The 13706-nt window shown below is 44.2% G+C and overlaps 1 protein-coding gene across 33 annotated transcripts in view; it reads right to left on the bottom strand.

Annotated features, from left to right (window-relative positions):
* Positions 1 to 2452: 2452 nt before the first annotated feature.
* The window catches only part of MTSS1 (MTSS I-BAR domain containing 1), a 125815-nt gene continuing 114561 nt past the window's right edge, over positions 2453 to 13706 (bottom strand). For 9 of the 33 annotated variants that reach the window (XM_086876194.1, XM_086876242.1, XM_086876377.1 and 6 more), the window contains 5 exons: positions 10419 to 10538; positions 9233 to 9427; positions 7049 to 7213; positions 6536 to 6698; positions 2453 to 5394 (listed from right to left, as the gene is read on the bottom strand). In XM_086876194.1, the coding sequence (XP_086732320.1) occupies positions 4703 to 5394; positions 6536 to 6698; positions 7049 to 7213; positions 9233 to 9427; positions 10419 to 10538 (1335 nt within the window). In that variant the 3' untranslated portion in view covers positions 2453 to 4702. The remainder of the gene's footprint in view (positions 5395 to 6535; positions 6699 to 7048; positions 7214 to 9232; positions 9428 to 10418; positions 10539 to 13706) is intronic. The other 24 variants (XM_086876898.1, XM_086876958.1, XM_086877328.1 and 21 more) reach the window with 7 other exon arrangements.

Below are 13706 nucleotides of genomic sequence, written 5' to 3'. Positions count from 1 at the left end.
GCACACTGACATTTCACTGCCAGCTTGTGCAGGCAGTTCATATCAACCCCATAACTTGGAATGTGGTATTAATGCAGACAAGGTGTTAAAGCTGCAGTTAAAGATGCGGACAGTGGCAGACACGGGCTTTGGGTGTTCTTGTAATGAGGGTATTTTTGACCTTGCTGCAGGATCTTTTCCTTCCTTCCCTCCTCGTCAGATTCTTTCCTGCATTTTTCACTTTGATATCAAATCTCACAAGACACAGACTTTCCTTCCAACATGGTGCTTTCCTCACGGCATGGATCCAGTTGATCCTCTGATCCATCATCCATGGATCAGAGGAAAGCTGATCCCCATATAAACTGAATCCCAGATAACCACTGAGTTATATCAGTTAACATGTGTGGGCTGCTGAGGATTGTGGCTCTTGTGTGCCCATTCACAGGTCACAAAAGGTTCTGCCAGTGTGACACTAAACTGAGGACAAAAAGCTGTTTGCTCCTGGTCACCAGCATTGGTAGGAGACAGGGGATGCTGTGCTAACACTTTCATTAATTGCCCTCTGAGAGAACAGATGGGATACAGCCACTGAGCAAAAGCTCTTAGGGAGAACCTGGCCCTTCAGCTGTTTTCCTGTTTTTAGGGCTAGGAGCTTTAGGTTGCCTAATCTTCGTTCTACAGAAGTTACTTGACTATGCCCATGTTTAAGCCTAAGGCTTAGTATTTCTGTGAACCCAAATTGAACAAAAGATGCCAAAGCATGAAATTCAGCTCTTCTAAGAACTAAACATGTAGCTTATGAATAAGGCTTTAATCTGGTTGAGTTTTAGAAACTCATTTCCAATAAGTCTGCATGATAAAATAGGTATGAATTTTGAAAAAACTCCAAAAAACCAGCTTTACATATTCCACAGGTGCAATTTTCATTCCCACCAGGAAGCAGGATCTGTTTCCTGTGCTCAGTCCAAATGCAGTGATGGAATTGAGGTGTGCCCTCTTCCAGCACAGCTGTTCGGTACGTGCCACACCTCAGGCTGGAGCTGTCACTTGGAACAAGTGCCTTCAGTATTGAAACAGCTGAGCAAAGCACTGACACCTGAGCAAGACAAGATGCTCAGCAGTACTTTAAATACAGCCATAGAGGGATGGGGAAGTGTTGATCCTTTTGGAGACATTTCCATCCAAACCACACTGGTTTTTCCTTTAACATCTTCCTGACTGTATTGGGATGGGATGGGTTAACTTTCTATAGGGCAGCCCTCCTAGTCCCAAGAGCACACCAGTGCTCTGCTACTGCTAAGCAGTGCTCCACAGTGTCCAGGGTGTCCACTTGGCATCCCCCTCACCCATTGGCTGGGGCTGGGAAAGATCTTGGGAGGGGGCAGTCAGGCCTCAGGATAGCTGACCCAAAGTGACCTAAAGGCATGGGCTCCTCTGCAGGGGTCCAGGGGTTCTGCCAGGAGCCTGCTCCAGCACATGCTTCCACGGGCTCTCAGCCTCCTTTGAGCACCGATTCCAGCATGGGCAGCAGGTGGATCTCTGCTTCCCCATGGACCTCCACGGGCTGCAGAGGCACAGCTCCATCCCCTGCAGGGGAATCTCTGCTCTAGCCCCTGGAGCACCTCCTGCCCCTCCTTCCTCATTGACCTGGGTGTATGCAGGGCTGTTTCCCTCATACTCTCCCCACCTGCTATTGCTGTCCCACAGTAACCTTTTCTCCTTCTTAAATCTTTTATCCCTGAGGCATTACCACTGTCACTGTTGGGCTTGGCCATGGCCAGTGGTGGGTCCATCCTGGAGCAGGCTGGCATTGGCTCTTTCAGACATGGGGGAAGCTTCTGGCAGCTTCTCACAGAAGCCACTCCTGTAGCCTCCTGCTACCTAAACCTGCCTCATAAGCCCAGTGCAGTGACAAATTGATACCTTTAGATAAAAATATATCATTGCAGTGGCAAAGAAACAATGGGCTATTGTGTGGCAGCTCCAAGAGGGAGCAACATCCTCCCCACTCTGCCTTCAGTGGAGAGAAAGCTGAACAAAAAAAGTTTTCAGTCCCTCGGGGAGCTGTGGGAGATGGTACTGGTGTTGTGCTTGATAAATTCTGGCTGTAGCACAGGCAGTGTTGACAGCAGTTTTCCTCCTCTACCCTAAGGAACTGCAGTCCAGCACTGAGGTGGATGCACAAAAATGCAGAGTCATCTGTGCTTCCTGGCCAGGTAACAACAGGGAGGTGCAAGGAAATGTCATCTGCTACTATTTCATGGGAATTTCCATTGTTAGCACTGCACTTCTGCTCCACTGATACCCATCAGTAAAACACACCTATATGCATTTTTATTTACTTGGTTTTTAATTCTCTCTTGCTTCTATTATACACAGATGGAAGGAACCTGCATGATCTTGAGATGTCTGATGAAGGCCATCACTGATATGCAATGTTCTGGAAGCAGAAAGTCTTTAAGAAGCAAAATACGGGAGTTTTTCAGCAGATCTTTATTTATAATGTAGGCTTAAGCAATCATTACAATGTAGAAGGGAGACACACTTACAGCAATTATTTATACCAGTTTAGAACAAAAAACTGCACAGGGAGAGGTCAACTCTCAGTACAAACTAGCAACTAAACCACAATAATTTACCATTAGAAACAATTTATTTTTCAGCTGTGACACTGCTTTTACAATATGCAAAAACACAAACAATAGAACTATCCAAAGTGTTTTGTCACATTCTTTCTACATTGAATTTGGCAACATTTTATATTAAATTTTACTGATTATACTAACGTTTAAGAACTAAACAAGTGAAAAGCTGTACTTGGGTACAGTTACATCCATTTATTTCAAAGGTTTAAATAACACTTTTAACTATTGAGATTATCTTCTAACAGTTTTTGTTTATGCAAAAACCATCTCAAAGCCTCATTTGCACAATGCATCAGCTACTGTATCAAGATTGGTGGGCTACACCACAGGCACTACTTTTTATTATATTCTGTAATAAGGAGCTTGTTTTTCAAAGAAAGGAAGGTTTAATATTTTCTAAGAATCATGCTTTTTTTTCTTTTTGCTTTTAAGCCATAACAAAAAAAAAAAGTTTAGCAAGCACAGCAGTGTAAAATGTCATATAGAACACAGTGACTACACAGTTACTAGAAGTTTCACATCCAATGCAGTTATGTATTAAAGCATAAAAGGTCATGTAGGCAAGTCTAGAGCCAACAGAAATCTGCAGCGTGTGGTGGAAACCAGCCCCTTACGTTTGTTATTTGGTGCATTTTTAAACAATCCCGGATCCGCAAGTCTGGTGTCCCTCCACATGTGGGTCTGCTGTGGGCGGGCAGACAGCATCCTTCTGGATTGTCTGACTGGAACAGGTGTCATGCCAAGGGGTCTGCACATTTCTGTCAGCTTTAGGAGACGGGTATTGCAGCAATAACTTACTTTTACTTCAAGGAAAAAATCCAACTCTTAATGATTCTATCAACAGCGTTCCAAAATACTTAAAAGTACAAAAAAAGAGATTATATTGGTCAGACTCCCAGTATTATCAAAAAACCAGTAGCACCCCCCCACCCCCCACCCCTCAACCCTTTTCGGTATTTAAGAAAAGCCAATCAACTGCTATTTAAAAGAAGTTAAGAAAAACAAGCCCCTGTATTGGAAAGAAACATTCGCAGTTTATTAGATCACAAGCTGGTTTCACCTGTCAAATTTTTAAGTGTTTTCTCAAAATAGTTGGGCTTTCTAAGGTGCCCAGCCTGCTGGGCACAGTCAGAAAAAGGCATTTTGATAACATCTAAGAACTCCCTGCTTGCATTTTAAAAATGTTTTCACATTTATAACTGCCTTAAGCCTGTTGTCCTTGTTTGTATTCAGCGGAAGGATGAGTGGAACAAAACGTGAAGGTGGAAGAACCAAGCCTACACAGTTAAGGCTGCATGCATGTGACTGAGAGTTGCTGCTGTGCAGTCAAAAAAGAAATGTGGAAAAACCCAGTTTTTAAAACACCCTACAGAAACAAAACACTGCAATCCAATATGGCTTATTCTGATGCATTTACCATGAAGCTACTAGTAATTCATCCTACTAGGCTACTTTTGTGCAACAGCATCTGCTATTTTGATGGCATCTCCCTCCCCCCACTACCCCCCAATAATTCTACCAACTGCAGGTTTCTTCCTTGCATTATATATTGCTTTATTGTCAATTTTTATTCCTGCTTTTCAAACTTTTTTAAATACTTAAATGAAGATCCTTTCCATATAGCTTGACTTAAACTGTAGTAAGTCCCATTGTTCTGTTTTTTAACCTCACTATTACAAGGCGCTCTACAAAAGCTTGCAAAAAAGCCAAATTTTCATTAAATCCCTTTGCTGAAGTTAACTACTCGACAATTTTTTTTTCTTCTATGATTTAAAACTTTACAAAGAGAGTTATAAAAAAGGTAAATGGGATTTGGCACCTTCAGAAAAAATTAAAAGTGTAACTTAGATCAAAAAAATGCAGAAACAAAATCATTGATATTTACAAATTAAAACACCACTGAAGATTATGTCTTACTATGCTCTTTCATTTGTTTTCTCATTTAGAGTACTTTCAGACTGTCTGTTACCGAGTATCTTAAAAAAACCATTGATTACAGATTGGAATGGATAGAGACAAATTAGTTTTCTCACAGTTCCTTCTCGGCGTTCAGTAGTCTGGCAGATTCTCCACTTCTAGGAAATACGAGGTGCTGAGCGATCATTCGTGGTCGTCTTCTTCAGCTTGACGCCGCGCCGAATGGCGTTGAGCATATCCTCCCCCTGCGGGACATCGCCGGGGCTCAGCTCGCCGGGCTCCAGCTCCGGCTGCCCCGCGGGCGCCAGGCTGCCGACCCCATCCCGCTCGCTCTCCTCCCCCTCGCTCTCGGGGACCGCCTGCCTCTGCTCCTCGGCAGCGCCCAGTTTCTGGCCCGACACCGGAGGGTTGACGGCCGCTTGCCCGCTCCACGAGGGCAGGCTGGTGACAGCTTGCCCACCATCTCCTGCTGCTGGAGACTCCAGACTTTGCTCGGGGCACTCTTCTGTCCCCGCGAGGGCACCGGGCAGCCCTCCTGGGATATCGGGAACGGTCGGTGTTTTGACAGGAATCACCGGAGTCTTGATGGGAATGGGGCCTCCGCCGATGGTCCCGCGCCTGACCGAAGGCTTGGTGGAAGGTGTCCGTCGGATGGTGGCGACGCCGGGGGTGACGATGACCGGTCCCAGCGTGGTTGGCAGACCTGCGGTGGAAGCAGGACGCTTGGTTTGAAACATTCTGCGATAGGACTGGCTAATGTCACTGTTTCTTGGGATGGTGGAAGATTTGTCAAACTCTTGTTGTTCTGCCTCCTGGTCACCACTCACAGAGAAATAATCATAATCTGAAACTGATGCCAAAAGACAGAGTTAGGATCAAGCTGGAGCAGACAGCTGAGTCACATCAGTAAGTCTGAAGTATGTATAAATAACCAAAAAAGCCTGGAGTCAGTAAGAATTAAGGGAGTTTCCACCTTTAGAAGGAAGAAAGTCCAAGGTTCTGTGACCAAGGTTTGATGCCTGAAGGCATCACAGCAGATCAATCCTACAGCTGCAGGGGGCCCATAGTTCTTGTGAAAGAGAACGAGCTCTGTCACCAACAGGAAGATACCAAAACCAGCATCGTACAAGCCACATGCCACCACGTGTAAATAGAAATACTTGAAAAATGTACTTTAGATTCGGCAGGTGGGTTCAGGGGACTGTGTACCAGTGACTTCAGCAGCAAATTTGTTTATTTTGCAAACAAAGTAAATACCAGCTGTCAGCTCTGAAAACTCAGCTTCAGCTTTAATAATTGCACTGGGTTCCTTGCTTTCCACTAAGTGCTGAGCCAAGCTTGGCCCTCTACAAGCCCTTCGGCCTCCTGTGACTGCACAGCACAACCACCTTAGCTGGGCAAACAAGGCTTGAACTGCAAACATCAAGCCTGGTCTCTCTCAGTTTGCTGCTGGTTCTGAAACAGGGTACAAAACCCAATACTTTACTGCAGCTTCCTAGCTATGCCTAAGTTAAGGTCTCCAATGGATTCTTTTTCCAATTACAAAATTTCTGCTTAGGCAGGAAAATAAAAAGTCACCAAGGGGAACAAAGAGCAGATTGACAGTGCTGGTGGAACATGGCAAAGCTCATGAGTGTGTATTTGCTTAGACAATAGCTCAGAAAGAACCCAAGAAATACTGGATGCAGTATCAGTGTCATTTATAATTCCAGGATCCTCTTTAAAATCGTGGTGTCCTTAGGCTGAAACTCACTGAAGTAGTGCACAAGAAAATACAGTTGTTCAGTACACTATGCAGCAGTGCAGGCTTCTACAGTTAATAAATCCAGGCTGCATTTCAAGCTGGAAAAATCTTCCTAACCACAATGCCAGCCTTCATCCCTAGCTGACTACAAAGCTAGCAAGTGATAGCTGCTCCTTGGCACCATGGGCTGAGTGTGTGATGGCCAGGGTGGGAATGCTCTAAAAAGGAACATCTCCTGAATGGGTACCTTGAGATGGGATCGTGTCCTCTGAACAGCACGGAGTTGTTGTCTGGGTGCTGTAGCCACTGGAGCACTGCAAGGAATCCCGACTGCTCCTCTGGGTGTCCAACTGCAGCCCTCTGGACAGAGCGAGTGCCAGCTCCTCACAGGCCTCCATCTCCTCACCCTGCTGCTTACACACAGGAGAGACTTGTTACACCTGGAAGGATCTGTCACCTTCACCCACTTTTAGCTATCTCTCCTCCCCATCAGAGCTTGTCACCATCACAATCCAACAGGACTGTGCCCAGCCATTTTCTTGGGCTTAGGAACAGATGTTTTTTTGGAGTACAGTGCTCTATAAAAGTCAATACCCAACAGCGCATTCCCTCCTGCCCGTGTGATGCCCACCGACCACACCAGCACCACTTCCCAGATAAACACAACATGAAGCACATCCTAGGTACTGGCAGGAGCCAGCACAGCCATTTCCTTTACACCTTTACACTTTAAACAGTGTATTTGAAATGAGAGCTTCACCCTTGTGGCAGCTGACACCGTCATGCTCCGAGGTCTCTGGGCCTCCTCGGGGGGCGCAGGGGCTCCGCTCTGAGCTGCTCCATTGAGATCTGGCTCACGCTTTTCTTTGCGGCGTTGCAAGGTGTTCACCACGGGCTGATCGTACGGGCCTGGCTTGGCCCAGTCCTAAGGAAACAAGCTCGTTAGGCACAGCTTTCAGCAGGAACTGTGCTTTAATTACAAGCAAAACTATGCAGAAGGGCAATTTTAATGCAACAGATTGTGTATCAAATTGGATATGCCTTTCTGAATAAGGTGAGAAATAAAATTTGAGGATATTAGAAATCTTCATTTATTAAACTTATTTCATTTATTAAAGGGAATCTAAATTTCCCATTCTACCTAAACCTTCTTATATGAAAGTGTTTAACATTTTGATACTACAGTTTTGTGTAAATGAAATTTCATGGTGTTAAAGCCTACATTTTCAGAATTTCGAGCACAAAAATCATTGTCACACAGCAAAAGATACAGATAAATGTCCAATCAGTGATGTAACTGTTCCAGATATACACAGGTTCTAGTATTACGTGCTGTTACAGATGTCTTCAGTTCTGAAAAATTAGGCTTGAACAGATTTTTCAAACACAGTGGAGCAAGTTACTCTGAGTTATCTCTCAGTTTACTTACTAACTAAAACCTAGTTTATAATGACAGTCTGTACTGAAGAAAGACTAAGCTCACTCTGAATTATTTGCACTAAATTTGAAAGAGAAATTCCTCAGGCCATGAGGGCTGTATTCACTGGGGGCACCTGAGGGTGTCCAGAACCCACATGCTACACACAAAGAGCTTGACTCATCCAGGACCTGTGCTGGGATGGAGAACCAGTGCTAAACAGCAGCACCCCCAACACCAGCTGCTGCAGGGACAATCCCAATCCTAAATTTTCTTTCACTGAGACAAAGGCTGCTTTAAAAATGAAAGAAACAACTTGTGCATGAGAATGGGCCCCACACCCTCACAGCTGCCTGCTGGGCAAACTCCCACAGCCTTCTGATAGACAATTAATGATGGACTAAGACCACACTGTGGGATTTCTGAGGTGTCTCAGTCCAAGGAATGAGAAGCACAAGGCAGCTACTGACACACCCCCTTGTACAGACAGGTATTTTGGTTTTGTTAACTCCGATGGAACTCTGCTTTGCCTTGACAGCTCTGTATCTGCTCCAAGAGTTTTGCTGTGAAATATATTGCCAAAGTGCTTCTAGCAGAAACACAACAAATGACCCTGAAAGCCCAGGACCACTGTGGCCACCCTGTATGTATCCCAACAGTCTCCAGCTGCTGGACAGAGAGTAGGGGCATCTGCAACAAGTGATCTCAATTTACATGTATATACTCAGTCCTGTGGTGCATATGCAGTATTATATAACCATCCACAGGCACTTAAAATCTGCACAGCTACTATTGATTGCACATCAGCCTTGCTGAGGATCCAGAGCAACTAAAAAGAGACCTTTTCCCTTTGCTCTAGGGCAGAGTCTCCCAGGGGAAACATCTGGCAGGGATGAACTTTCAGGCTGTAGCAGAGCAGACATGTTTTGATGCCAAGTAAGATCCCTGCAGATCCAGCTGAAGCAACTGAGAGATGTTACTGCACTCTTCTTTGGTGGTCTCCCCAAGAGAGCAAAACGAGCTGGGTGAGCGCTTCCAGTCTGTGGCAGTAAAGCTTCAGTCACCACTTGGGTTTACCTGGTGCTGAGCACCTTTTTAAACCACTCCAGCTGGATCTAGGAGAGTGTGCCTGCCCACAGCCACGGGCCCAGCCACAGGGTGTCCAGTGTATGGTCCCACTAAGAGAACTGGATGCCCTTCCCTGCTCAAGTGAGCACTCTGACAGTGCTAAAGAAGCTCTTTTCTCCCTGAATAGAGCCCAGAGTGTTTTCAGAGCTAAAGTATTCCTTCCTACCTAAGTGTTGTCAGCTTTGGTATGTTTCAGTTGGTGCCAGAACACACAAGGTCATTTGGAAAAACCCACAACTGGATTTTAGGTCTGATTTTCACCATGCAGTGCCCATTCAGTGTGATACCAAACAGAGCAAATCAACCAGTAATTACATGGACCAAAAGGGAGCAACAACTGCCGTGTGCATGCTGTTGGTATGAGGAGGTGAGGACTGCCACAACAAAAGGAACACAAACCTTCCAGCTAGGGATCTTAGATGATGGTAACATGCCTGGCCCAATGGTGTAATAATGAACGTAGTCTGGAAGGAGGGCTGAGGGAGCCCGAGTCCACGCGCGGGAGACAGGCGGGAAATGAGGGAAAGGACCTGCACCAACTGAAGCTACGGATGGGTCACTTGATAAACTACAGTGATAAAACCCATTAGACAACTGGAAATGAAACAAATAAAAAAACAAAAACAGAGAAATTAATATAAACAGAATGAATACGAAAATACACTGTGACTGATGATCTACGGAGAAAATCTCTATCTTAAAACAAAAGAAAGGAAATTCTTCAATTCACTGCAAATAAAAAACCAGAAAATTGATACGATGCTTGGTTCACAAGTGAGATCACCTGAAAATTGTTATCTCTAACAAATTTCAGGCATCAATCTAGCAGTCATTGTCTCCAGGCTGAGCAGCTTTCCCTTCTGTCCACGAAAGCAGCACAATGTGATAAAGCCTTTGCAATTTAGGTACCCTGCAGACTGTGGACGCAGAAACAGAACTTTTCCAATCCTGAAGGCATTTGCTTTGGTGGCATTTAGTCTGTGTAGCTGGACAGAGAGGACAAGCATAAAGCCTTCAAACATGATGTGTTCTGGCTGTGTGAATGGAAGAAAAACAAAAAAAAAAAACCAACAGCAAGGATTTACCAGATGAGAAAGGAGACTGCTAGCACTTCCTCCCCTGATTGTGGGTGTATCCCATGTAATTTATTACAACCATGTGTATTCTGCTCTCCTTTTTGGTCAAAAAAATAACCCCCATTACTCAGTGTAATGTATGCTACCTAATGGGAGAGATGGGAGAAGCCACAAACAGCACAGCCTGGGCAAGGTGCTTTTTGTCAGGCAACCAGCTGGATTTGGGCAGCATTCCACAATTTGAGTAGAAAAGCCAGGAAATTACCTTTTCTTACAAAACTACCTCTGTAAAACGCCCAATCTGTAGCTTCTCCTAGTAGCTAGTTTAAAGGAAATTGTGTTTTTTATTCAAACATACCAATTTCTAAGGGAGTGTGTAGCAGTTCCTAATCTCATCCTCACAATGAGGAATCCTGGCTGCATGCCATGCATGGGGGTTTTGTCCAAATGTTGCAGGGTTTAGATAATGAGCTAGTAGGTTTGTATGTCTTGGAGATGAAGTTTTTCACCTTATCTGTGGAGGCCCAAGCCCCCATGGTGGAGCCTGAGCTGACTGAGGTGGGGGAACTGCACTCGCTCACTGACTGGCAGGTTTCAGAGGCTTCTGAAGAGGCAGAGCTGGACGAATTCTGCAGCAAATAAAACAGCACCGCAACGCAGGGAAAGGATACACAAGCCACCAGAAAAGAAAAAAATCACAAACAAAAAGACAAGAAGCACATACACAGAGACACACAGAAGAGAGGGAAGGATGAGAGAAGCAAAGGGTTAGGATTTTAAAAATCAATTAGAAACTGCTCAAAACTATTACTAATGTTCAGGAAATCTATGAAAAAAAATAAATAAGCCACTTGCTTAATGCGAGAACTTGCCACACTGCTTAGGAATGAGGGAATTGAGGCAGCAATCTCAACTCCTCATTGCAATTTCAGCATCTCAATTCTGCTGCTGCTCAGAGCAAGAAGCTGAGGGCACCTGTAGTCCAAACATGCAATATACTGAGACAACTGATTTATACAGAAAAGCAGATCATCAGTACTTTGAAGACACCAAGATTAGATTTAAAGCATAGAGTAGCAAATGTCACTTATATTTACAAGTTCTTTTACATTCTGATCTGCAAAAGTGCTTGTGAAAAGCTCATCTGAATTCAAGTATTATGGAACAGAGAAAGAAGTGATACTTACCAAAACCGGAGGTTTCCAAAGTGCATGACCTGTATGCATGTGCCTCTGCAGGTAGGATGCATACACCAAAAGCACTCTGACTCCAACCCTCCTGCCCAGCAGCCAGCAGGAAGGTACATGCACTCTGCTGAGTGCAGAAGTGATGGCCTGTGCTTGCCACCTGCCTTCTCCTAACAGCAGAGGCAGAAAATACCAGGGGCTTGGATGGAAAGTAAAGGAAAATGCAGGATACAAAATGTCCACCGAGCACATCAAACACTTTCCTCCTACCTAGGAACTTCTCCGATTTTCAGTGCACACCTTTATGTACCTTTGCTGCTGTCAGACCTCTACAACTGCATCTAATTCAACTACTCAAAGGCTAAGGGGAATAACCACATGAACCATTTTACCAGCTATAATGCTCTTCCACATAACCCCCTTGGAAGTGGCATCCCACTCTGTAGGGGTGTGTGTCCAGGTCCAACCGAGAACCTGGACATGGTCAAGAATATGGTGGAGTTGTCAGGGCACTACTGAGCTCTATTCACTCTCAGAAATTCAACACTAGCAAGACCAATTCACCCTTTAGTAGCCAAGGACCTGTGAAACAAGTCTATCTACGGTGTTTTATGACAGCAGAGAGAATATGCTCTTGTATCCAGTTTGTGTAGCAAAGACAGAGCTTTCAAGGAATGACATGTTGAAGAGGAAGGGAAATCTCATCAGAAATAAAATTTCACCTTAGGTTAACCTTAGGTAATACCTGGGGTGAGTCTGCAATAAAAGGACAGCTGGATATCAGGTACTGTAGAGGAGCAATTACTCCTAAAACCCACAAGTTGTCTCACTGCTCACCAGGAGCTACAGATGGGTAATGTACAGCCAGATGCCTGGGTAGAAGGAAATGTAGGTCTCCCAGAATGGAACACTGCCACCATGAGTGAAGATTGCTGGGGTAGCTGAGAAGTCAACACAGTATCAGCATCTTGAGTTTACCGGAAAACTGTGATTTAAGTAAATTTTTGCAAAGGCTGTTAAAATTTTAAAAAGCACGTAGAGTGATGGAGTATTTTATAGAAATAACACTCATCCCACCCTATGCTGGCATGAGATGGTCTGCAGGTGACCTGTCAAATGTGGTTAGGGTACAAGTATGTTCAGCTAACAAGGCCTGTATTCAAAGCGCAGTAGGAGTTGAGGTGAAGGTCCAATCAGAGGGAAGCAACAAATGACACACAGCTGTTATGGTCACCAGTGAAAGTGGCATACCTGATGATGCAATGGCATGATATTTAATGGAACTTGTCACATTCTTGATTTAATGCTTCTTTTATTGGAGAAAAGCTTCTAAAAATAAGAATACTGAAAAAAATGAGCTGCAGTTGACTCTGCCATCTGTCATTACCATGGTGCACTATATGCAGATGAGACTATTGCCTCTATCCCTAGGGAAAAATACTTTCTAGAAAACTAGCTTTTACACTAAACTCCAGAGTTCTGCCTGACAGGAACCTCAGCAAAAGCCTCCTGAGAATACTCACACTACTGTTATGGTTTAGCCAGGAAAAAAACAGACAGAAAAATGCAATTACAGAAAATACTTTCTGAAACCTCCCACTTATGGCCTGAATGACCCTTTTGTGTCTGCATACTCTGCACATGGCAGGAGAGACAGTGAAGGGTCCTGAGCTCCAAGCATGGCATCTCCCATGATAGTATGTTTTCTATAGATGCCACAAGGGTGACAAGTAAGAACTTTGGAGTTTACATCTAATACACTATTTGTGTCTACAAGACAGAAATTTCACTAGGTTATGTCAAGTAATGGTAGAGAGAGCTCACAGATGAAGTTTATTACCAACAAAGATGCATTAAAAAGGTCAAAAATGCAGATTCTGAAGATGCAAAGTATAGGGGGAAAACATAATTGGTGAACTTATTTTTGCAATAAAATGACTCCTCCAAAGTGAAAAAAAAGATGACAAAAAGGACTCTCTCACTAATTCAGTCTGTTCCTTTTCAGCAAGAAAAGCTAGACAGAGGCTGAACCAAGATGCCATGGGGAAAACATCCTGGAAGCTGACAGAAATGCAAGAGGTGGTGGTACAGAAACAGAGTCTCCTCGTCTTCAGAAACCTGCAAGGCACAGAGAAAGGGAATCTCTGGTCTTGCTAAAAAAGGATTCCAAAGGAGAGGGAGGCAGAAGAATACTGAACTGCTGAAGGAAAAGCATAAGGAAAACATGACTGGAGCAGGTCAAAGGATCAGACTGCAGAGGTAGTCCTGAATGGCTGCACCTGGGTGTGGGAAGCACAGACCTCCCTTCTTAGCATAAAGTATACAAAGGACTGGAAACAGCAACTGCACAGAAACTGCTTGGTCAAATAATGTCCAGACTTTGGAGTGCTTGTTCTAGATGCACAAGCCTTGGCACACCCTCTCCTGGGAGCACACACACAGGACAGAGCAATTTCTACTCCCCACCCCATGGTGTGAGAAATTTGACTATCAGATTTCTTCACCTTGTTTTAGTAGATTCCTTTTTTAAAATGTCTGTTTCATTTGAATAATTTTTAAAATTAGTTCTTCCACTTTAGCTACTTTTTTTCCACAGCTGTGATAATGACA

The sequence above is a fragment of the Cyanistes caeruleus genome, chromosome 1 (assembly GCF_971803275.1).
Source record: "Cyanistes caeruleus chromosome 1, bCyaCae1.hap1.1, whole genome shotgun sequence".
Taxonomy (NCBI): domain Eukaryota; kingdom Metazoa; phylum Chordata; class Aves; order Passeriformes; family Paridae; genus Cyanistes; species Cyanistes caeruleus.
The sequence above is the reverse complement of the archived record's forward strand: the minus strand, read 5'-3'. Positions and strand labels throughout refer to the sequence as shown.